A 25,399-nucleotide genomic window follows, 5' to 3' on the forward strand; every position below is an offset into this window, starting at 1 on the left:
GCTCCCTGCAGCCCCCAAGGCACACTGTGAACCTGCCTGGGGGTCTGCCAGAAACCCTTGTTTGGGGTCAGTGCCATGTATGAGCCAGGAGCCTTCATGGAGTGCTCTGCTCATCAAAGCAGGGCAGGTGCTGCAAGTTCAGGAGTTAAAGGGTTCCTCATGTCACTCTGTAGCACCTTCCTACAGCTGTCCCTTCAGCAGGTTCAGCTAAAGCTGTAAAAAAGCTTTCCTGACCCTGACACTATTTTCTCAGGCAATGCACACTACATGCTAGACAAATAATAAATTTAATAAATAATAAATAATATTCTAATCCTGGGCCCAAAATCACAGCTCAGTACCTGGTGGTACTGGCAGGAAGGTCACAGAGTCCCATAGATATACAATTCAGCTTTTGAACTGATCACTGCACAAATTTGGTCCTGCTCTTCATAAGGCTAATTCACATTTTCAAGGGGCTTTTTATGGCTGATATTTTTCCCCACCTCTAACTGATTAAAAAATAGTGCACCTTTTACAGCATTTACAATGATCTTTTATCCCAGGTTGGAATCACACAGCTGTGAAAAATCTCAAAGGTAGAAAATTAATGACATAATTGGAGTTAAATCACAAAATCATCCTTGAACCTGGCCAAGGTCAGCTCCCAGGGATTTGCACCTGAAAGGCAGAAAAACTGTACCACACCATCATAATTTCCCTGTGTGGAAGAACTTAATTGGTGAAAGAGCTTATTTCAGCAATTTTTTTCCATGCCTGATCCACACTAAATACATTTTATTATTTATTTATTTAAAATTCTTGGTAATACATTTTATTATTTATTTGTTTATTTAAAATAAAGTTCAGAGACTTGCTCTTCAAATAGAACCCACACAGGAAGCATGTTGAAACAATGTCAGTGCACACTTTTATTGCAATGAAGACAGACAGCAATGACTGACAATTACTACAGCTTTATATAATTATTAGCAGATCCAGGAAGTCAGCTGAGGATCCAAGGTTGCACAGAGAGACCCCAGTGAAGGTGACAGAGGTTACAGATGAGGCACAGAGGGATGACCCCTGTGTCAGTGAGAACAATCCAGCTGGGATTCCCTCATTTCCGCTGTGCTCAGACTCCATAAGGCCTTATAACAACACCACAATTTTAAGAAGGACATTCCACTCCCCTGAAAGATTACTAAATCTGCTGCAAAATATACTAAAGTGTGATGCTAGCTTGAGATCAATGGTTTAAGTAAGAAAAATGAGACTGGTTAAACATGGTATTTTAAAAAACACTGTACTTTTTCTTATTTAAAAAAGGAAAAACAGGTTTTAAGATACTGAAAGGTTCAAGAGTACAAAAATATTTACCTTTTAGAAATACCCAAGCCTATAATCACATAAGTCTCAAAATAACAATCTTCATAAAAATATGACCACCTATATTTAACTCAAGTCCTCAAACCTGTCCTATGCTGATAAAAAGACTTTGTTGAGAAATTCAGTTACATCTAAACAGTACATCTTTAGATTAACTCTGTAAAAGTAAAAGCAAGGTTAAATACTGCTGTTATTAGAGAAATTGATTGAGAAGGGATGAGAAGATCAGGATTCACAGGTTCTCTTATGCCATGTTACATTTATGGCAAAAGCATAACTGCAGGAAATTAAAAATAATATTTCAACTCCCAAAAGCAGCTTGAGTTAATTGCACAAGTTCCTTGCAATTGTTATAAAGCTTAAAATTTGTGCTTCAACTTCAGGGAGAGCCTCATTCTTGTGCCAAGAGCCAGCCCAAGACAACCTACCCTGAACTCATGCATTAGAGATGAGACACTGTGCTTTTGTTAGCCCTTACAGAAGGTGAATCAGGGCTAATTGTTATTTATAGAGGAAAAAAATCAGTCTACCAGGTCTGGCAGACTTTAAGTGACCAAGAAATGCACATACAGCCAATAAATACAAAAATAAGAGGAATTACACTCTTCAAACAATGTAGTGTTCATAAAACAGTAGAAGCACAACTCTGAGCTCGACATTTCATCTTCATCCAATCTAGTTTTGCCAAACTTAAAAAAAAAAACAAAAAAAAATCCCCAAACATGCATAATCTGTAGGATTTGAAAACCAAATACTGGTTTTGTTGGTGTTTGGTTTGTTTGGTTTTTTTTTTTTAAACCCTTGTGGTCCCAAATTAGTCCTTTTGAATTTTTAATAGCTGCAGGTGAACATATCCAGTACAGAAAATCAGATTTTTGTGAGCATTAAATTGCCTTTTAAGTTTGTAAATTCTACAAAGGTTTTGTGAAAGCTTTTAAAACTGCAGTGAATGTTCTCTGAAGATGCAGAACAAAGTGGTATATATTCGAAGAAGAAATTAAATACTTTGGGAAAAGAAAAAACAACACCCCAAGAGAGCTAAAAAACTGCTTATGCCCATATACCACAAAAAACCTGAACGCTATAATGCATGGCACGTTGGGACAGGATCATGGATTTGCTACAGCTCACTTTTCTGTTGAAAGTGGGTGTGACCCACCAGAAAGTCAGCAAATTATAGTCCTTTCTCAGTGCTCAAGATTTTCCCCCTTCCCCAAAGACACTGAAGATTCACAAAGCTGAGGGTTTTGGGTGGGCTCAGGCTTTATGAAAGAGCAGCAGCTTTTACAGGAACAGGGGGATCCCAGGTCCTGGAAAAAGCAAGTGACATCTAAAGCCACTCTGATGGCATGTTTGAAACCCATGTCCTAACAGGGAAGTCTGTGTCTGCTCTGCTACAAATGAATTTTGACTCCACTTAGTCTATGGGCTTTGGTCACAGATTCCAAAGGAGGCCAGGATGTTTGTTTCAGGTTTTGAAAGGCAGACACCCAGCTCCCCTTCCTCCAGTCAAAACATAAAGTGAGAAGAAACACCAGCATTAGGTTTGCTATTTTTTTCCCCTTTCAGCAGCTTTTATCAAGTACCTGACTGCCTGGAGTCACTGCTGTGTTATTTCTAAGGCTCACTTCCAGCTTAGTCCTTGACTTGTGTTCAGCACAGACAGGCCCCCATTTCTCAACAGGGGCTGTGTCTGCTGACAAACAGCAGGGTACAGGACACTGAATGACAGAATAATGGTCCTGCAGGAGCAGACAGCATCTGGTCAGTATACCATGTAATTTGGGGACAGCAGCACAGGGGATAACAACTATGGTGCAGTTGGGTTTTGTTCATCTTCCTCTGGCAGCAAATGCATTTTGAGATGATTTTGTTCTTCTTTCAGCCCCTCTGAGAGGTGTGTCTTTCTTCACAAAGGTGTTATCAGACTTTTAGGACTCTCCTTGGAACTCCTTATGCCAGTGGTTTGTTGCTCATTTCTGAAACTGAAAGCAAGTAAAAGACTGAGCAATTTCTCCAGGGTATCATCAGATACTTCCCTCTCCTACAAGCACCATTACAATAACCATGTTATACTGCTAGTATAAACATGAGATGAAATATAATGTTCTGTACAGTGTGCCTTGCTGGATGGCAGCAGCAGTGCAGCAAACAATGCCTGGAACTTGAACATCATTCAGCAGCTATAACTCAGTTACTTCAGGCTGTTCATCCAAGAAGGCTCCAAAGGGGAACCTGGTTTGTCTCTAGGATTTCTAGCTACAGTTTGTCAACTGCAAAGCTGAAAAGCCACATGTGAGACATCAAAGAAGTAATTGTGATAAAGACCAACATGTCCTTTCTCAAGGAAAGGCCTAGCAATTTTTCTTTTTCTGAAAGCATAATGACAGCTCCTTATGCTGACCAAGAATTAGATAAAGAGAATTCTAGCTTTTTCAAGCTATTATTGCTTACAGGGGCAAATTCCATTCCAATACCAATATTCACTGAACTACATGGTGGCTATGCAGCTGCTCTTTGGTTAATTCAGTTTCCCTCCACTGCTCTAAGAATTTTTCTCACACTGTAGTGGATGTGCATAGATTTGAGTGTTAATATTTGCTTGGGGCACCCTAAATAGCAATGTTGGTGGGACAAGAGAACTGTCATTGCTTACAGCTAAATCCTATAAACCAGAGGAAATCTGTCCTGGCTTGTCTCTGGCTGCCCAGGAAGTGACTAGAATGTTGAAATCCTGCATTTAATTTAGAATAGTACCTAAAGAACTTACACTGGAAGAATGAAGGGTCTCATAATGCATATAATCCTACTAAATAAATAGTTTAAAGGAATAGTTTAAATAAAGAGTTTAGGAGAGTAAATGATATAATAGGATGGAAAATGTCTGGACATCTGAAGCAAGCCTCAAAGTGCTGTGAAGGTCAGCCTTGCTTTGCCAGCACACATCAGCTCTGGGGTTTAGACATTCTGGAGAAATTGTATGATGTCATTGTCTGTCAAATTAACAACCCCAAAGAAAACAATCTGAAGGGCACTTTGAGAGCTTTGAAGTTTTGCAGTGGACCTGAAGAAACATGTTTTCTGATTGTGAAAAGGGACTGTGTTCTGAACTCCTGTGAGGTGTGGGCTGGATGAAAGCTGCCTTACCATTTCACCTTCAGCATCTGCTCAAAGCTCTCGGGCAGTGGATTGCCAAAGCTCTCTGGGAGAAACAGGGTCAGGATCCCAATCAGCACAGTCAGGCTCCCCATCAGGATGTAGGGTAGGAATCTGTCATAGGCACCTGGCAGAACACAGAACATTCCAACAGTACTCAATGTCCACAACTGACAAACTCACAGGTAAAGTTTATATTCCAGATGTTGGTGTAATGCAGAATTAATTGGAATGATTAGCTGAAAGATTCATCAATATCAAAGGTGAATCCAAAACTGAATTACATCTATTACCTGACAGCAAAGAGACTTTTCAATTTTAAAGCTTCAACATGTGCTTTTGGATGGCCACACCTACCATAATTTCATGCCAACCCTCGCATTTGTGTAGCAGCCAGAAGTTTAGGTAATTTTTTTTTTGTTTGGCTTTTTTTTTTATATTTTTATATTTTCAACTGCGTTTTTTTTATATTTCAACTGGGATAATCAACATCTTTGCAAGGCAATAGCTCTGCTGGAGCCTTCAGTACCACACTGTCAACAAGAACCAAATCCTCTGTTAAATAATACAATATGAGGGAATAAAATTGCTTGTAAGCAGTGAAGCACTAATCACTCCCTGAGATCATGCACCCTGCTGGGCTGATGCAAAAGAAGGGAAGGGACTAAGTCAGCTGAACACATCAGTTCCAGACTAACAGCTCATTAATGGGGAACTGCTTTAAAGCCTTCCTTGCTGCAAAGGGAGAGGACATCAGGCTTCCCAAGACACACATGAGGCTCTGACCTTAGTCTACTCAGAAAATTATTTTGGACTTGAATGCAGCAGCCTCTGCCAGCAGCCTCAAGCTGGCACACAGCTGTTTAGGCAGGATGCAAGATCCTCAAGTCACAAGAGCACAGCAATGAAAAGGTCTTTCAGAAAAAGGATTAGCTAGGAGCTAAAGTATTGGAGATAGAGAAAGTACCAAACTGGACTTGACAGTTTTATTTTATAGCTGGGATAGAGCAATATGCTTTATAATGTATGGAATAAACCCAGATTAAAGAGAGGATCTCTGGGTATGTCTCACAGAGCTGAAGTTTGTGATCTGATCTCCTCTGTGTTTTTGAGCTGGATGAATGGCAAGGTCCTAATTTAGCTGCAGCAAACAGCAGCAGCTGACAAGTTTCTCCTCAAACCACTTAAAGTTTAATAAACTACTTTGATACCTGAAACAAGATTTTTTAAAGACTGAGCCCATGGATACCTGGGAGAAAAAACCCACAAATCCACAAAAAACAATCAGTAAAAATGCTATTTTGTCTACATTTCTCTCTTGGTGCTGCAATGGAGACTCAAGACCTTAAGGAGAGTCACAGTCCTGCTGACCCTTTCACTTCACATTTGCACTATACGAGTATGAAACTAAGACAAGGTATTTTCATCATTTTTGGTACAGTATGTTCCAGTTACACTGGAATGCAGAGGTGAGTCAACACTGATTAGTACGGATAGTCATCTCCTCTCCACTTTCCTGCCATAGAGAATCAGCAGGAACCCTTCAGCAGTACACCAGCAATGTTTTGTCAAAGCCAGCAAAGTCAAGCTCATGTTGTATCAAAGATCTCAGCAGGAAGCAACACTCATTAGGGGCAGAGAGAGCTTGACATGGGTCCAGTAATGGCAGAAGGAAATAAATCATGTGCGAATGAAAGAAAGAGGAGATTGAGCACCCCAGACTGAACAGAAGGTATTCACTTTCACCCTTAGTCCCCTAACCTCTATCACTCTTTCCAGTCTGCAACAGGAGGAGCATGTATTTTATGTATTAAACAAAAAACCAAACCAAACAAAAAGTATTTGTTAATATGTGTGCAGCACTCAGAATGTGATGGCATTGAGTGTCAAAAAAAGCCTATGAGGAAATTAATAATTCTGCTTACAGAAATATTGAGCAAAAAGAAAAAGCAAAATGAATGAATGCTGAGATGACTGGCTTAGAAACAAAACAAAAAAAAATTTAAAAACCCACTTCAAGTAAACACACTTTCATGCCACTTAACCTGTATGTTTTGCATGTATTACTTTAGAGAGCACAAATCCTGGGAATGCTTGGATTCCCACCTGCCAACATACCCATCTCAGGATGCACAGGGACAGTGCCATGCAATGAATTTCCTACTGCTACATTTCCTTACTTGCAAGACCACTTCTTGTCACACTCTCCTGGGTAACTAACTGGCATCCTGAGATGTGATTATCATTTCAGCCCCTCTGCTTGCACAGTTTATAAACTTCACCATTCTATTGGACCAGCTCTAACTCACTTAAAGGATACACGAATGGTCCCTAAAGGAATGAAGTGCCTGATCCTTCTGTGAAACCCAGGGAGCTCCACTTAATTTCTGCCATGTGAACTCATACCCAAGCCAAAAGAGAAGGAACTGAAAAGCCAACAAGTGAAGGGACTTAAAGCTGAGCCTGCACTGCAGAAGCTCAGACAACTTCTCTGTTGTGGCAGTTGTGTGGTGCAAGGCAGGAAGAAGATGATCTCACCCAGGTAAACGAAGTAAGGAGCGATGATGCTGCCCAGCCTGGAGGCCGTGGAGGTGGCTCCCACTGCCATGTTCCGCACCAGCGTGGGGTACAGCTCCACGTTGTAGACATAAAGCATTGAAAATGCAGCTGTGATGCCAAACTTCCCAAGCATCACCAGTCCAACAGACAGGACATTAAGTTCTGGAGGAGAAAAAATAAAATCAAGGTGAATAAACAACACCCTGTGCTTATTACCTGTATTATTTCTACATCCAAAAGACTGTATTGCTGTGTTTTTCCAAAAGGTCACGAGTTGGGCACTTTAGGTTTTTTTAATTATACAAAGTATTAATCCCATCCCTAGATGACACCAAACTCCCCACTAAGCATAATGTAGATGCTCAGGTTATTCTGTATTTTTCAGATTTTGGTTGTCTTCAAGTAAAACAGCATTCTTGAAATGGAACAAAACTCTGGATTACACAGCAATAAACTACAAACTTGAACCCACCCCTTTTCCACAAAATCCTTTGGAGATTTACAAAGAGGGAAATCTGGATACAGGTTTTTGTAGCCTGGAAGCACAACCAGATAGATCACAGTACATTTCCAGCTTTCATTTTAGAAGTTGGTTCCCCCCGAACTATATAAAGCTCAGTAATTTGACACAATAAATGAGAGTCGAGTGTGACTCAGCATATACAAATGCAAAAAAAAACAACCTAAGGCTGCAAGGGATCAGCATAAACTTGACCTCGAATTCTAAATTTGATCCTGGTTTCCAGTAATTTTGCAGTACTATTACACAGTACCATCACATATTTTGAATGTTTCATATACTTAAGTCACATGTTTAATTTTGTACCTGCAGGAACCAGCTGAATGAAGAGGACAACACTTCCCCCTAAAAACAAGGTGCCAGATAAGGAGTAGCGCCGTGGGAGGGAGCGGAGGAGAAGCCAGGCGATCACATATGCTGGAACTTCAATAACAGCTGAGAGGAAACAGTTGACATAGGCATTTCCATGCCAGTCTGGAGTGCTGAGGGACAGGCCAAAGTAACCAACTGATGTGAAAAACCTGAGAAAAGCAATAAAAACAAATTATTCCAGAAACAGCAGTCTCTGAATGCCTCCAGTGTTGCCTCAGATGTTGTTACAAAAATAGGATACTGCAAAGCACCGCCACAGGCATTGTGGCTTAAAAAAGTCTCAGTGGCAACCCCCTCTTTCTAATTTTGTCATCCCATTCAGTGATCATATCCACAGCAGCTTGAAGACACCTCAAATTTCTCTGTCCTTCCTGCATACACTACACCGAGTAAAAAGCTTTCTGAAAGTTGTTCACAAAGGCTTTTCACTGCAACGGACTCAACCACACAATGAAAATCTTGCAAGCTTCCAAAGCCAACTACATTCCTACTTGCAGCTAGTGTCAGGATCTCCCACCCTCAGCAGTTCCATTAGATCTTATTTAATCTTCACAGAGAGCTGGATGTTCATGTTTCAGATCTCAGGAGTGCCTTACCAAATGTGCTAGCCAGTTCCTTTCTGCTGGAGTGAATATGGACAGAAAGAGTTCTGGTTTGTCTAAAGAGCATTATTGGGTCCTCATTTCTCATGGCTGCCCAGGCAGGGACCAGGATCTCACTGAGATGGGCACAGAACAGAACAGAACAAAAATGCTGGCCATGGGTCTGGCTCTTGTTATGTTACTGAGTTGCTGCCTTTGCTTCAAGAAAAATATTTGTCTTCAAATAGAGGTTACAGAGATGGGGAGCATTAAAAAAAAACCAAAACAAACAAATTACTTAAAAATACAGAAGTTGTTACATATAGTTTTCTAACTATTTTACATCTGAGTCAAGGCTACTGTCTCCATATTCTTGTGTGTTAATGTGGTGGGGTTGTGAGGACACTGAGGGCCATGTACCAGCCAAGGACCACTGGAGCTCGACTCCGAAGCTCAGACTTATTATCTAAACCCGTGGCACGTGCCCTCAAATCAGGAACTGTTCTATTGCCTGGGTACTTTACGAATACACATTTCCTTACCACAAAAGTAATGACATAATAGTAATAGTTGCAATGTTTCGGGTTCGAAATAGGTCCAGAAGGATAGCCTTCTGCTGCTGCTGGGGCTTCGAATCCTGCATCTGAAGGAAAAAGGAAAACAAAACCAAAAAAATTCCCACACACCTAAGAGCATAACAACCTCTGCTACCCACAGTCCAGGCAGTTATGGAGTTATGGCTATCAGGGGATAAGAGGTCAGCCCAAGGGCCACTTCTGCACCAGGGACCACAGTCCTTAGTGGAGCTTGTCCTTGCACCCAGCTGTACTCATGGGAGTTTCCACTGCACCACGAAGATTAATTAGAAAGGAGAATCAGCTGAGCAGGCAGATGAGTTAATGTTTCCTTAAGGATCTCGCACAGTAGTTCCAGAATTAACCTCAGTACCAGAGGCATTGTTCTGTCCATTCTCTGCACTGTCCATTCAACTCTCTCAAACCTTCATAAGTGATGGCAAATGAATGCAGGAAATCAGCCAGTTTTGCTGCCTGCCAGCACCCTGACAGGGAGAAGAATAGATGAGAAATTTTGGTGAGGCCAGGGCACATCACAGGAGCATCCACCACCTCAGATTGGAGATAGAGGGTCTAGTTTGAGGTTGAAGCAGGAATCTTCTGGGTGGCATTAGGGTGCCTTTCTGCCTGCACACTTTGCCCTTGCTAGGGCAAAGCCAGAACTTGTGGCCAGGCTTCCCCCAGGCCCAAAGAACAAACCATCCTGCTTCTCCCTACAGGACTACCCAGGAGATGCTCTTTCCTAGGAACAGATTATGGTTTCCAAGGAGTGTCTTTCTATTAATGTTTGAAAAATACTTCCAACATGAGACTTAGCATGCAGACATCTTCCTCAGGGTTTTTTGGACAGACATTTTGGCACACAAAATTTCCATGAAGCAGGTGAGTGTCTCCTTGGTTTAAGAAAATACGCAGGAATGATAAAATGCTGCAATCCAAAAAAGTCATCCCCAGTTTGAAAGACATCTGAGGCCTGGCTGTGAAGTAAGGGAAGTGATTATCCATGGCTGGTGTAGAATGAGCTTCCCATAATGGGAACACGCACTTCAATTTACACAAAAACTTCCACTTGGGAAAGAACTCTTCAGCCAAAATATAAGTGTGACAGTCAAGTGATGGGTCCTGCCCAGAAGAGGGGTAACTCAGCATCTTTGTCCTGCAGCCACTGCAGAGGAGCACACGGTGCTTTGCTTTCTGCTCTCTCTGCCACAAAAGGAAGGTGGCAGTATAAGGCAGCAGAGGAAGATCCGACCTACAGACACAAGGTCATTGCTGACGCAAGGCTGGAGGAGTCTTTGCACAAGAAAAACCTCTGTGAGGAGCTCCAGTGAGGGCAGAGCCAGCAGGGGGAGAGATGAGCACAGGAACCAACCATCCCACTGTGGCTGTGCTGCTCCCTGCTGCTGGGCTGCCGGGTTTCACCAGACTTTCTTCTTTTAACCAACAGATATGAAATACAGAAAACCACAGTTTTGAAGAAGAGCTTGATGTTCTTCACTGTCTTCACTCACATCACGGTTTCCAAGTCCCCTTGTAGCACTCCGGTGCTTTGGCTGGTTTGGGCAACCTGAGGAGTCCCTGAGGCTCCACACAGACCCAGCTCATGTGGGTGCTGATTCAGGGTCCCCCACACAGACCCCTGCAAAGGGCCCTCGCTAAACTGCAAACTGCTAAAAAAGCACCAAACTGAAACGGGCACAAACACATTCTCCTTGGGTCTTTGCAGTGCCCAGAGGAGGAAGCAATCTGGGTCACCCTTGCTTTGAAAACCACAATAAACCACTGCTGAGGAAGAGAATTTTACTGTGAAAAGCAAACAAATAAAACCTCCCTCTGGATTCTCACTTTGATCTCTTTGATCACTTTGCTAACCCAGCACTTACCGCAGGCCAGCAGCCACTGCCAGCCCAAGAGCTGCTGGTGCAAACCAGCTCTGCTGGCATTTCCCAACAAGTCAACCAGCCAAACAGGGAAGTGCCAGCGAGGTAAAGCACCAGGATGTGTGGAACATACCTCTGCAGTGTCAAAAAGCACAGCTGGGGCTGGAATGCCATTCATTTTTGCAGCCTTTTGGATAATAGCTTCTGCCTCCTTATATCTTCCCTGGGAGATCAGCCACCGAGGAGACTCAGGAATGATCCTATAATAAGTTTCAGAAGAAATGATTCAATGTTTCCCCAAAAGTAACAAGTTATAAATAACATATTTATTGTGCCTAGGAGTTACACTCAGATCTCACAGCTTGCTTGCAGCAGGAGACAACCAGCACAGAAGCACGTGGGCAATGTATTTCAAATAGATGGGACCTAGTGTCATGCAAAAGTAGATGCTTTGTCCTCAGAAGTTGTTTTTTAAGGAATAATTGATGCCCACCAGGTGTCACCAGGCAGACAGAAAGGATGGGAGCAGCTTAGCCAGTGTGAATCAAAAATATTCTTAGGAAACTGCACACAATGTGGAAATGCTTTAAATATGCACAGTGTGTATTTAAAGGTTTTGTGTCATAGGGATCTTATATACAAACCTCACCATGTTACCACAGCTCTGAGGCAGATTTTCCCAGGCAGAGGGCAGGGGTAGTGTCCCCTTGCAGAGTTGATGACATCCTCTAATCAATTACAGACATGTTGAATGAATTAACACCAAGAACAGGACAGAAAACTTTAACTTTCCTTAACTAAATCCTTTGGTATTAACAGATGCTATCTTGCTCCCTTTAGCCAGCAGCACTTTTTCGTCTCCTTCGAAAAAAGCAGGTCAGGCACTCCTTTTCTGATGAGCCCCAAAGACTGATTCAAAGCCAGGTCAATAATTACAAACATCAGATGATTTATATCTGATCAATAATCACTAATGGGACTTTCTGTAAGATGAGCTGCCCCACTGCTCTTCTTACTGGGAAAGCTGAGGATCTTGAGACTGCAGAGATAATGCAGGGAACCTTCTTGAGAATTTGGAAGAGAAATGAGTAAAAGAGCAAGAATTGTGCAGAGCAGAGGGATGTGCAAGTCACATGGCCCGTGGAAGCAGTGGGTCCACATGCCAAAATGCCAGCTAACACCAACCTGCCTTGGCAGAGCTGTGCCAGGGCACCTTGATCCCCATCTACCCCCACACAGGCCCCAAAGTGCCATCAGAGGAAGTTTTTGGCGCTTTTAAGTGTAAGCTTTTAAAAGGCCTGGGAATTCCCAGCCCATAGATTTCAAAGCAGGGCTCTGAAGCCATGCTCTGGGGACAATTTTCCTGTGCCTCACAGTGCCTGTTTTATAGCAGACATAAAAGGCTCCCACCCAGAACCAGCCTCCCCAGAGAACAGCTGCTTGGTGCAGAGGGAAATGCTGCTGTGATGAAGGAATTTGAAACACTTCAAGTGAAATAAGCAAACTGACCCTTAAACAGAATCAGACTGTCTTTAAAATCCTATGACAGCAGAGGTGGAGCTGAAAACCATTTCAAAGGTTTGGTTTGAAGACTGAGGTTAAAAAAAAACCCCAACTACCAACAAACCATCAGCAGATACTTCTAACAAGACTGGGACATGCAGGAGGTGTTTTAGACTATAGAAGAGTGTGTCTAAATCACTCAACTGTTATAAAGATCCTAATTGCTCACTTACAGATACAACATTTTCAAGATAGCAAAAAGAAAGGAGTTCCCTGAATAATATGAAATCACTCTTCCTGTTGTGAATTATTCTTAAGAGTGTGATGCCTTGCTTTTCCTTTCCTATTTTCAAACACCTGTCCCTTTAGAAAGGCAGCAACCAAATAGGGCTATCTGCCCTTCTTCAGTGCTTCTGTCCAGCTAAAAAGAGCAAGGCTTCAAGTACACAGCACCAACGAGGCTCTCTAGGTAGTTACTCGACTTAAAATTGGCAAGAAACCCCAAACAAAAAGCGCTCCCTCGAGGCAGAGCGTTCTCACGCGGTGAACAGAAGAGCGCCCCTCCTCCCTGACCCAGCACAAGGAGCAGCAGGCGGGAGGGGAGGTGGAAGCGTGGCCCCGGCATGGACTCACCACCAGAGCGGGATGCAGAACAGCCCCGGGACAGTGAGCGCCAGCAGCAGCATCCGCCAGTCTCTGATGAAGTAAGCAAACAGTGGCAGCAACATGTAGCCAATTGCAAAAAATATGCAAACTCCTAATGTAGAGAATAGAATACGAACTGATTTGCCAAGAATTTCTGTGCCTGTTTAAAACAAGGGAGGTTGGATTAGCATCTTAACTCTTTGTTTTCAAGCATGACTAAATACTTTATTGCATTTACAAACAACAACAACAACAACAATAAACTAAACAATCTTAGAAAAGAGCAGCACAGCACAGACATGCCTGTACAGCAATGCTGCTGGGAGTATTGGGAACCTGCAGATAAAGAAGCTACTTCTGTTTGCTTTGATTAATGCATTGGCAGACACAGATAAGGACAGGCATGGGGGATGGCTGGCAGACTTCCAGGAGCCTTCCCCACACACTCATCCTGCTCCCCCACTTAACCCATCTGGATTTAAGATTAATTCACTGCTGGGCACTTCTGAAAGAGCAAAGGTCTGAGCACAGCAGACTGGCATGGGATGGAAGGATGTGAATTTACAGTAAAGTGAGGTGGAAACAAATTTCCCACCTATTTTTGGGAACAGAAGGAAGGTTGGAATGTTGAATGGGCACATCAGGGGCTGAAGGACAGAACCAGGGAAGACGCCATCCCCTAGTAGTGTTACTGTTCCAGTAGCCAGGCAGCAGTCAGGGAAAGCATCCTACAGCCATTGCACCATGCAGCAACCTAATATTGAGTCATGAAAACTCAGTTCTAAGCCTTCCACAGCCCCTCAATTCTTTTATAATAAAACACCCAGCCACTCCTTAGCAGAATCCAGTGAAGCTCTCAGGTCCACCTCACTTCTCCTTGAGCTCTCAGGCCCTGGTCTGCAGAGCTCTCCATCACATCAGGAGCACTGCAAGGGCCATAACTGCCACAGTGTGATCTGGACTCAATTAAAACACAAATGACACTGAGTGAACTGAGGGTCGCAAAGTGTGGAGAGTGTACTTGGCTGTGTATCATGACAAGAACTCCAACATTTATTATTGCAGAGAAGATGAAAAAAAATACCCAAGACTGGAAAACCCTCCTATTTGATAGCTACATGAATTTTCATTTCAGAAACCTGGAGTAACTGAATAAAGTCACAGTAAAAAAACTGCATAAAAAAAGAATTTGCTGGGCTAAAGTGGGTGTGTGGGGATAAATGTTACCATCTTCCTCTTTACTTGCTCTTGTTTCAAGGGACTTTCTTGGGAGAGGTCTGATACTTGAAACATTGGTTTAAGCCTGTTAAAGGTTGCATTATAATTTGTCAATTCAAAGTCAGTATGAGATGAGGTCTCTCCTGCCTTTCCTCTTCCCTCGTTCTCCTAGCCATGGAGTAACAGTCTTGGACAATACCAACATGCCTTCACAAACCTCTGCAGCGTTTTGCAGCCCCAGAACCTGAACACAACAGTTTTGAGCACAGAGAACAACTGAGACTAAAGCTATGACAGAAATTTCACAGCATGTGATTGAAAAAACCCTAACATTGACTACAGAAGTTCACCAACAGCTCAGGGGGAACTCTTTCCAAGAAGGTGGGCAACAGTGCAATGGGCAGCATTAGCCTGGGTGGCTTAGGATGCTGAAACAGAGTCTGAGCTGCACATGGGGGGGCAACAGACGTTTGGATGCTGAGAGTTTGAGTGACAAGAGAAACTGTGCTGAACTTGGGAAAAACCCACTGCACTCAGGGATGGAGGGTGCCAGGGCTGCAGCACAGCCAGGGTCAACAAGGCCTTTGTAGGTGCTGGTGTCACTGCTGCCCTGCCAGGCACAGCTCAGCCCTGCCTGCTCTGGGATGAAACAAGGGGAGCATCTCCAGCACATCCTGTAATCAGGATGGGATTTCTAAAGGAGTTACTTTTCTTTTAATGGCTATATTCTCCTATTCAGTACCTCTATCATGGGCAGCCTACTGGAAGCTCCTGGGCTTGCCTTGCCACAGGCAGAAGTCACAGTGCTTATGGGGACACCTGGACACCTGGCTGTGGAGCGTAGGGTGGGACAGACCAGCCTCTGTAAGTACCTCCCTCCTTACCCATGACAGGCAGCTGATGGCTCACTTAAACGAGGAAGCTAAGTTAGTTTAGATTAACCTTGCCCTTAGAACCAGCCTCAAGGCTGCTGGGGAGTGGCAGCACTGCTGCCAAGTGCCCCAGGAATCTGCCTCTGCTCCCTGGGAGCCACAGCTGAATCTGCCCCTCTGTGCTCCCTGGCAGCCACAGCTGAATCTGCCCCTCTGTGCTCCCTGGGAGCCACGGCTGAATCTGCCTCTGCTCCCTGGGAGCCATTGCTGCTGTGGCAACTCTATAGAGGAGACAGCCCAACGGGGCAAGGGCCAGCAAACAACAGCTAACCCATTAAACAAGCCTAATGGCACTGGGGGAAACCCAGCCCCCTCTCAACAGAAGAACCATTTGCCCACTGGGGTGTTCCTGGCCCTCCCTTCCAGCTTTGCTTCTGATGACCACTGAGACACCTTCCCAATCCACATCCAGCTGTGCCTCGCATTCCCAGGGGAGCTCCCAATCCACATCCAGCTGTGCCCCACATTCCCAGGGGAGCTGGCAGCTAAATTCCTGCCTGATCAGAACCTGCACCTCTGCTACACAACACCCATGCATTTCCACAAGGATTTTCAGCTTTACCCAGTGCTGTACCTCCCAGCCTTCCCATGGCAGGCATTTGCTCCTGCTCCATCAGCTCCACACAAGAATTAAACTACCAGGACAGTGGAAGCAGCGGCAACTGTGACAGGAACAGTTACGAAGGTGATGGCAACAAGGGATCTCCCTGCTGACAGCCTGACCTTTATCCTCCCTGTGCCACAGGCAGCAGTGACTCCTGGCTGCTTGAGGACACAGTGCTGTATCCTCTTCATAGCACTGACTTCATTTTATGCTCTTCTGAACTGTTTTTTCCCCGTTAAACCTCATGGGGTAGGAAAGACCAGCATTAACTAGTAATGTACAATTTTACTCTAGCTCACATTACAATCTACAAATTGTAGTGTTGACACCAGGGGTTTAAAATCAGCCATAAATACATATTTGTACAGACTTTAAAGACAGCAAACTCCATTTCCCCCCTGAGACCTGCATCACTCATCCCCATAATCTGCCCATGGTGCTGCCTCTCCTGAAACCAAAACCCCCGTGTCCAGTGGGAGCCTCTGTGGGGTCCCCTTCCCCATGGGGTCCCTTGTTCTCTGCAGGGTCCCCAGGCCATGCAGCTGCTGGATCTTTATTCCTACACTCCCCGTAGTAAAGAAAGCAAAAAATCTTCCAAAACTTAGGTCTTTATCACTGATCTCAACACTGAGAGCATTTATGGCTAATGGGGCTTTGGCACCCAGCCAGCTCCTCTGCTCTGGTCCCCCTGACACTCATCGTGCCTGGAAATTACTGGTTTGCTCCAAGGCTCTGCACTCAGGTATGCACTGACCTCTGTGCAAAGGGTGCAGAGGGAGGCAGGAATGCACCCAAATGCCTTCTGTATCTCAGACCTACTGCTGCTGCTAAACCCTGGACACTGCCTTGAATGTCTTTTCCAAAGAGGAATGAAATGCATGTTTATTTAGACTCTTCCTGCTCTCTTCTTTTTCTCTAAACCTACAGAAAGTATAGGCTTGAAGAATCACAGAGCAAAAAACCAATCATTCTGGCCCAAAGTAGGAATTTTACCAGTACAGATTTACCACTGTCCAATTAAATGATCCAGGTTCAGCAGGGAAAAAAAGTAACAGTACAATAAGCAAACATTTAATCTAATGCAAATATATTCATACCCAAAATGAAGGCCACCACGTAGTTAGAGATCTGTCCCATCCCCACAATGAGGAAGAGCACTGTGAACATCTCCCAGCTGATGGAAAAGATCTGCAGGAAGCTGAAGCCAGTCTGCACAGCCATTGTCAAAAAAAGGACATTCTTCCTTCCAAACCTTTGGTACAGAAAAAGATTATTAGTGAAACAGCATGTATTTATGGTGGGGGCTATGTAAGAGGGCACAAGAGATAACAAATATCCAATCTCAAGTCATGCATCTTAGCACAACCTGAAGTTCTGTTAATTTTAAAAAAATATTTTCATATGCATTAAAAAATATTAAAATTTACAAGACCCAGGAGACAAACAGAGAAGAAAAGCTATGAGCAGAAACTTCAGAAAGCCACTAGACAGAGATTAAGGAGACCAGGCAACAGTACAATAGGGAGACACATGCAGACTGCAAGCCACACACCTGAAAGTGAGGAAATGATGGATTTTAGGCTACTGGCACCTATACTTGCAACACCATTATGCTTTGTGTGTGCTAAATAGCTTTGTCAACTGCTTCTGGTCTGAGTTGCCAGACATACTGCCCCCTTTGTCTCACCTGTTTCTCTGCACTAGGATTACATGGCTTGTGGTCCTGGAGAGGCAGGACAAGCTCAGGTTTTCATACCTGTGGGCACAGATGCTGCACAGGCTGCATAACCCGCTGCCTGCAGCAGCCCCTCACTTGGCAAGGCTTCTGTGGCAGGCATGGGGAAATTGCTTAGGGACAGGCTCAGATCACAACCCTTTACTGACAAAAGCCCCAAATAATCCAAGGAAGCTCATGTGGGAAGGCATGAGCCGGGCTCTCAGTGGCTGCGCTGCCACCAGGGCACACACACTTCCTCAAATGCTCCCACTGGGAAATGGCACCACTGGGATTTAGTGATTATCTCATCTCCCTTTCAAACAGTAACACCAACTGACTTCTGCACTGGGGCAGGAGTCAGGAGATTAAATTCAGATCACATGGAATTTAATGCTGGCGGCTTTAGGATTAAGACTCCCAGTGAGTTTTGAAACCCCTCCACTAAGCACCCAGAGGAACACTGCTAACTTATGACATCCTCATTTCCAGAGAGCAGTTGAGAGACCAGAGATCCCATCACATGGGTATGGACACAGGGCTGAGGGCTGAATGGAGCAGAGATTTGCACAGGGAATGTGTATTCTGCATTCAACACTTGTAAGGCCAAAACCTCAACACTGCTGAGACAATTATCAAATGCCTGTAATGATTTTTTTACATTTATATCTAGTGAGATGCTAGGACAATTGCTATCATTTTCAGGTAATCTTTTTTCCTTCCTCTCACATGACCTTACTCTGTTTCCACCAAACCATCTCTCCTGTGCAGAGATTCCATTCAAAGGGCAAATTCCTATCTTGCAGCTCTAGCAAGGGATAATCAGTTCATGTACAACAAAACCAGCATCTTTTAAACTACTGAAAAGGCTGGATAAAGAAACAAATGGGAAGTGGGCTGTGAAGGGAAACCCATTGCATCAATCTGCAAAGCAGCCACATGGGCTCCTTGTGGAGATCAGTCCCCAGGCTCTGAAGTGCCTGAGAGAGAGAAATCCTTCACCTGGGGTAGACCAGGATGGGATTTTTGAAGAAGCCAGGCCAGTTACCTAATTTAGATCAGAACTCAGAGCATTGGACATTTCACTCCTTTTGTCTCTCAAAACAAATGCCCCAGGTGTGCCCTGCCCATGGCATTACCTGTCTGAGAGCTGCCCCGAGATGAAGGAGCCGATGAGGACCCCCACAAAGAAGAGGGAGGTGGTCAGTGGGGCTTTCCAGTCGTCCTCACACACCAGGTTCCACTGCAAGAGAAAGTCCTGTGCTCAGACATAGCCCCAGTGCTGTGCTGAGCCTCGTCCAGCACAGGGGCTGCTGGCTGGAGACACACACATCTCCATGCAATGGAATTCTGTTTCCCACACTTCCACCCATCACCAGCACTGTTTTCTTGGCCAAGGTCACTGTTGGAACATCCTGCTTAAAGCACAGGAAAAAGAAGGGAAAGTGATTTTCTCCCCCGGCAACTCCATGAGGCCAAAGCACCAGCAGCTGACAGCCCCACTGCCTCTGGCCAGCAATGCCAAACCTGATGGGAGCCAGTGTGTGCAGCTCAGGGGCTGTCCTGGACCTGCTTCCAGCACAATCCTCCCATCATGTGCCCACCAGACCCCTGGACGCGGCTCCCCATGGTCCAAGATGCTTCCACCAGTGAAACAGAGCAATGGAGAAGGGTAAAGAACCATCCCGGCTAAGGACAGCTCCGTTTACCTCTGCAAGCACAAAACCTGCTGCATCTCTAGAACTTCTGGGGCTGACAAAGAATGTGTAAGAAGACACACAGAATGAAATCTCTTTTCTTGCACTGATGTGTTACCAAATTCTGTTCCACCCCACCACCTGCACCACTGACTTGCCACCCATCACTCACAGCCTCATGACTGCAGCTGGCTGTGGCTGCAGACTTAGGACAGGAGCCAGTGTGGAAACTTCCACCTAAAACTACTCATAACCTCAGACGAGGTTTAAAAAAAATAAAAATGGCATCATGAGCCTCTGTCCACTGAAGTTAGAGCTGAGCATGTCTCTGCCAAGGCTTGCTCCCCTCCTAGTGACTAATCTCCTGGTTAAGACATGTCTGCCAGGAGCACTTAGGGAGAGGCTTCAAACATGTCACTCTCAGATCAGATAATTCTACCACAATGGTAAGCTAGTTAGATAACAGATTAAAGTATGGCATAATTTTAATAATTAGCCATGCTATCAGAGAGCAGGGCCACTGCCTGCACCAGCAGCCACCCTTTGCTCAGAGAATGGATGGGCCAAGCACAGGCAAAGGCTTGGTGATGGAGCAGAAACCTGCCATCAGAGCTGCTCAGGCTCCTCACTCAGCTGCAGGCAACAAGGAGCAACCCTTCTGTTACAGAGGCACCCAGGTGCTGTCTGATGGCACCACAAGCCCTGCCAGAAACAAACCACCAGTGGATTGGTGGGTGAGCTTCACAGCCACTGCAGAACAGGCAGGCAAACCCCAGAACAAGGGGGAAGGTGGTGTGGTTTGATGCAGTTTGCTTTGGACTATAATTTAGGCAAGAGATGCAATTAATGCCTATTTTCAGACAGAGTAGAAGTACACTGCCAGCAGAGGGGAGTCAAGTAAGTACCTCTGCCCCTTGCCCAGCCTGCAAAGTAACACCAGCTACACAGCAAAAAAAGAAGTTGAGGTTAAATACACAGTCCATGCCTCTTCCTGAGGAACACACATGTCTTCAATGCAGGAACAAGGAGACTTGTGGACTAAAATGTGCCTCCAAGACCTTAATCTGATTAAGAACAAAAAGAACCCTGTGGCAGAATTTTCTGTAAGGTATTTTCTTGTCCCTGCTGGGAAGGGAGAGGTGGTGAAGTGTGGGCCTGTCTGGGCACACACCTGCACTTATCTGCACTCTGTTTTGAGAAGGTGGAGGTTAGCATGTGGGTCAGTGGGGCTCTGGTACATTCAAGGATGATAGTTGTGAAAAACAGATGCAGGGATCTGCTTCACCTGTGGAAGAAAACAGATTTCTGTAAAGAAAGTCAGTACAAATCAAGTCTAGTATTTAAAACAAAGCAAAATTCAGCTACAAAAACCACAGCATTCAAAGTGTACTGTAGAGGTCTTTCACCTCATCCTGCTGCACCTTCCTTGCCCCACTGAGGGAAAGCTGTTGAGTGACAGCATGGCAGAACCTGCAGCTCATACAAACTATTGTCAATTATCTGTACTGAGCACCTTGCTCTGGGGCACCAGCACAGCTCCTGCTCCTGGACCTTCAGACTTGAGTTGCTCGCGGTTAAGGATCAATGTTTTCAAAATGTCTCCATGGTGCCAAAGGCCCTTTGGCTGTAAAATAAACCCAGCTAAATAATAACTTGCCCATGAAACTGCATTACCTCCTTGGTGCCACATGCAGGTGTTTGCTCCATTTTTTCCCATTATATACTTCATACCCAGGAAAAATTCACTGTACAGGGTCAAGTCTTTCAGATCTGGGGGATGTGTAAACAGCCCACAGCAGCTGGCTGTCCAAAGAGGGGTTACTGTGTACAGGATCTCACTGTATTTGACCAGAAAACACACAAACACATCAAATCCATCTGACTTTAAGTATACTTGAAGCTGCTAAGTGAACAATCCACCTATTTTAGCTCCAATATCACATGGTACCTGAGCAATACAGCCCTACCCTACAGCTACACTCACCTCCCAAATTCCAGCTTCCCATCCCCACAGGCGCTCACTCTGACTGAGCCTCATGCACAGTGATCAACCACAGATCAACATGGTAAGGTTTCAGCAGTGCTTCAGTGTGTAGGAAAAGTGAAATGTAATTGTTTGACCCCTTCCTCAGAGCTGCATCCCTCACAGACAGCACCAAGCACACCATGGCTCCAGGAGCTACAGCCCAGCCACAGCAAAACTGCCTACAGTTAGAACTTCCAAAATGTCTCTACTGGGCTAATTATACATTAACTAGAAAATAAGTAATTCTGTAATGTCCCTAGCAAAGCAAACTGGGGAGCAAAGTTCATGTAAGATTCCAGGCAAGGCCTCTGAATGCTAGGAATAGGAGCTGCTCAAGAACACTGTTATTAAATCACTTTATTCCCATCAAATCCCTACAGCACTTTCTGACAAGCTCCCAGCTACTGCAAGAGTCAGTTCTGCTAAGTGCTGCTGGCAGGATCACTATAGATGGAGGAGCTTTCTGAAAAATTGAAATTGCTGGCGAAGGCGCCCTGACTACCCCAAGTGCCCCCCTACCAATTAGAAATCACTAATTAACCCTCTGAGTACAGCCCATTCACATCAGAGGAGAAAACACTAGTGGAGCCTTGTGTAAATGGGTGGGGCTGCAAACCAGGGAAAATCTGAACTTGTTTCCAAGAGTAAAGCTGACCATGAATAACTCAAGAAGTGTTAATTATTCACAGATGGCCCCATCCTGCTCCCTGGGTCCCAGGTCCAGCAATGACACCAGCTCTGCTCAGTGCACAAATGACAAGCACCAGCACCTCCATGCCTGAGCACAGGGTGGGCTTCCAGGGCTGGGCAGGGCTGCTGTCCACTGATGGAAAAAGAACAGAACAGAACAGAAAAGACCTTCAGATGCCTTCAAACCAAAGCAATTTCTATCCAGTCTCTTGCCTCTGCCAGTCCCAAAAGCTTCTGGTTTCTGCCTTCACTAACATCAGGGCCAGGGCTGGGACAGGGACTGAGCAGGATGACACAGGTGACAGAGCAGTAGCCCCAGCAGAGCCTCTGGCACTCCCTCTGCCCTTTGCAGGGGCCCCAAAGTGGTGTCTGGGGTACATGCCATGCCCCAGTGGTGGAGAGCAGCTCAGTGTCCCCAGGGAAGCAGTGCTGGTGACAGCCTGGCTCAAGGGAACTAACTGGATCCTAATGCCTACTCCAAAGGGCAAAATCAGTGCTTGTCCTTGAGCCTCTAATTCATGTTTGACCTGAACATCATTATCTGGAAGTAAAAAAAAGTAGATTAAGTTCCAGAAAAGAATAGCAATGTAACAGTCCCCAGGAGCCTGCCAACAGGAAAAGGAAACCCTGCAGCCCCTCCATCTCAGCCAAGGGATCACTCTTGACCCCACAATGACTCACATTTCCACTTGCTCACCATTACTCTTACAGCCCCTTTCTTACATCAGCCTGGCCCAAAGATCACCTGTGGACATGTTCACTTTCCCCCATCATCTCCATTTTAACACCACCAAAATGTCTCAATCTGGGATTCTCTGGTCCCAGGGTTTAACATGTCCTCACAGACCAAGTAACACAGGTGCTGAGCTGGCATCTCCCACTTGCCTTCAAGCAGCATTTAATTACAGGATTAAATGCAACTGAATGAATCAAATTAAGTCTCCAGCACTTAATCCTGTACCATCAAGTTCTGTTCTTTGAGTTCTGAAGCTATTTCTTCACTAAGCTCTTCTGGTGGCCTGTCCTGGCTTGTCTTTCCTAATACAGAGAAAAATGTTGGGTACAAAAATAAGCATCTCAAATTTGTCTAAACTGCCTCTTTCCAGCATTTAATCAGTGCCTGTTTTCCTTGTTTTGAAACCAAATTCTGCATTTTTTCCAAATGTCCATGACAATTTTGAAACAAAACAAGTATCCTTTTCCATCTGGCTTACAGATGGGAACCTGGCACTTGGTTTCCATCTCTGAATGTGCTATTGCCTCTCTGGCACACCCCAGGCCCCCAGGCAAACCCCACAGCTAAGTCCCATCCAAATACTGCACAGAATTCTCTTGTCTGGCATCTTCCAACATAAATGATTTACTGTTCATTAAGAAGAATCACATTTCTCCTCCTTTTGCTTCATTTACTGCCTCTCCCAGAGCACCCACTGACTCTAAAACAGAGATAACAAGCTCATTGAGACACCAGGATAAACTAACCTCCCTCTGGCAGTGAGAGAGCCATTGTCTGTGCCAGTGGTGGCCACCAGGCACCTGCCTGGCAGCCGTGCCAGCCTGTGGGTTATGTGGGCAGCAGCTGTGCCAGCCGGGCATGTGGGCAGCCAGGCTGCTGCTTCAGTTTGCCCACGGCCAGGAGCAGGGCAAGCTTTCCACAAACCCCTGCCTTGATCTGATATTGTGAGGGATCTCCAGTGACTGAGTACCAGTGTCAGCACAAATGGCAAGTGTCACACGTGCCAATGGCGTCCCTTTGAGCAGGTGACAGGAGGCTGACACCTCCTGCCCACATGCCAGGCATGTGGCTGGCCTATGTCTGCCCACCCCTGGCACAGACCCTCCTCCTATGTCCTAAGGGCACAGACTCCTCGCCTCAGCACCAGAACCTTTCCTGGCTGTGCCATCCTCCGATGTTTTTTTGGTGGCAGATATTGCTGCTGAGTCACAGGGACTCGTGAGGAGCGTTCCCCCCCTTTCCCTCTCACGCTCCCGAGGGTGAGGAGGGTGGCCCTGGGCTGAAGGACCGCGGAGCCTGCCGGCTGCCACTGCCTGCCACGAGGGCGAGCCTGTTATTCCCTGAAACCCCTTACACAATGAGGAACAGCAACAGCACTCCTGCAGCTTCAGAGGAATCATTTCCCTTCTCTAACGGAGCTCCCCGCTCCGTGCCCGCGTTACGGAACAGCACGGCTCTGCCTCCACACCCCGGCACGGCCAGAAGACACAAACAAGTGCTCACATTGCCCGGCACCGCTGATGTTCCCCCGTGACGCTCTGCACAGATGATGCCACTGCAGACAGAGCCTACAAACCGAGGGGACAGCCAGGTCAGGCTCCCGTAGGAGTGACCGCGGCACCTGCCTCCCGCCGATCCCAGCGCTGACCGCCACGGAAGCACCGGCATTCCAGGGCACCGGGCCAGCGAGGGTCCGCTCTGCTCTAGCCTCGGACAGCTGGGGGTGTGTTTATCTGAACGTATCCATGTCCCCATTCAATGGTGCACTGAGGACGAGCAACTCCATCACATAGAAAATTACCGGGATGGTCAGCGTGAGGCAGGGGGAAACTACCGGGTTTCAATTTTCAGCCTCTGCCTCCCCCTCTACCTGTCCCAGAGTAAAACCAGCTGGCAAACACAACTGGAACGGCGAGGGCGCGCAGCTCCTTCGTCAACCTTTACCTCTCGCATCCCTACCGCCCCTCGCAGCATGGTGCCCAGCCGGACCCCTTCCCACAGGCACTTCACCCGATGGTTCCTGCTCCCTGTTCGCCTTTCCCCGGACAGAATGACAGGCCCTGGCCCCAGCAGGGCCCGGGGCAGGGGTGTCACCGCGGCCGCGCACCTCGGTGATGATGGTGGAGTGATAGACATCGCGGCTGTACTCCCAGCCGTCCAGGCACGGCTCCTGCTCCAGCGCCTCCAGCTCCACGTCGGAGCCGGGTCGCAGCCCCAGCGCCGAGAAGTTGGCGAGCGCGGCCAGGCGATAGCGGCGGCAGCGGCTCGGCACCTCCTGCCCGTCCCGCAGCTCCAGCGGGATGCTGGCGTTGCGCCACTCGCCGCTCAGGTTGGCCCCGCGGGGCACGACGCACCGGTGCTCGGGCGTGCCGGCCAGGAACACGACCGACATCCCGTTGAAGCCATTTGGAATGATGCTGGCGCTGAGCAGAAAGAAGACGAGGCGCTGGAAGCGGCCCCATTCGCCCAGGAAGGCGGTGGCCGCATCGTAGTCGCGCATGACGAGCGCGGGGCTCCGCGGGTCTCCCCCGGAGCCGCGCTCCGCGGAGGCGGCTCGGGCAGCTCCGCCCAGCCCGGCCCGGCCCGGCCCCCGCGGGGCGGCGCGTCCCGGCCCGGCCGGAGG

At 46.2% G+C, this 25,399-nt stretch overlaps 1 protein-coding gene across 1 annotated transcript; it reads right to left on the bottom strand.

Annotated features, from left to right (window-relative positions):
• Positions 1-889: 889 nt before the first annotated feature.
• SLC22A4 (solute carrier family 22 member 4) lies at positions 890-25,344 on the bottom strand. Its single transcript, XM_030957657.1, has 10 exons — positions 24,884-25,344; positions 18,767-18,870; positions 17,011-17,165; positions 13,148-13,319; positions 11,145-11,271; positions 9,099-9,199; positions 7,910-8,124; positions 7,063-7,245; positions 4,516-4,651; positions 890-3,353 (listed from the first exon to the last, which is right to left on the bottom strand). The coding sequence occupies exons 1-10, from the start codon at positions 25,274-25,276 to the stop codon at positions 3,278-3,280; spliced, it is 1,662 nt and encodes a 553-aa protein (XP_030813517.1). The 5' UTR covers positions 25,277-25,344; the 3' UTR covers positions 890-3,277.
• Between the last annotated feature and the right edge of the window lie 55 nt (positions 25,345-25,399).

Source organism: Camarhynchus parvulus, chromosome 13 (genome assembly GCF_901933205.1).
Source record: "Camarhynchus parvulus chromosome 13, STF_HiC, whole genome shotgun sequence".
Lineage (NCBI taxonomy): Eukaryota > Metazoa > Chordata > Aves > Passeriformes > Thraupidae > Camarhynchus > Camarhynchus parvulus.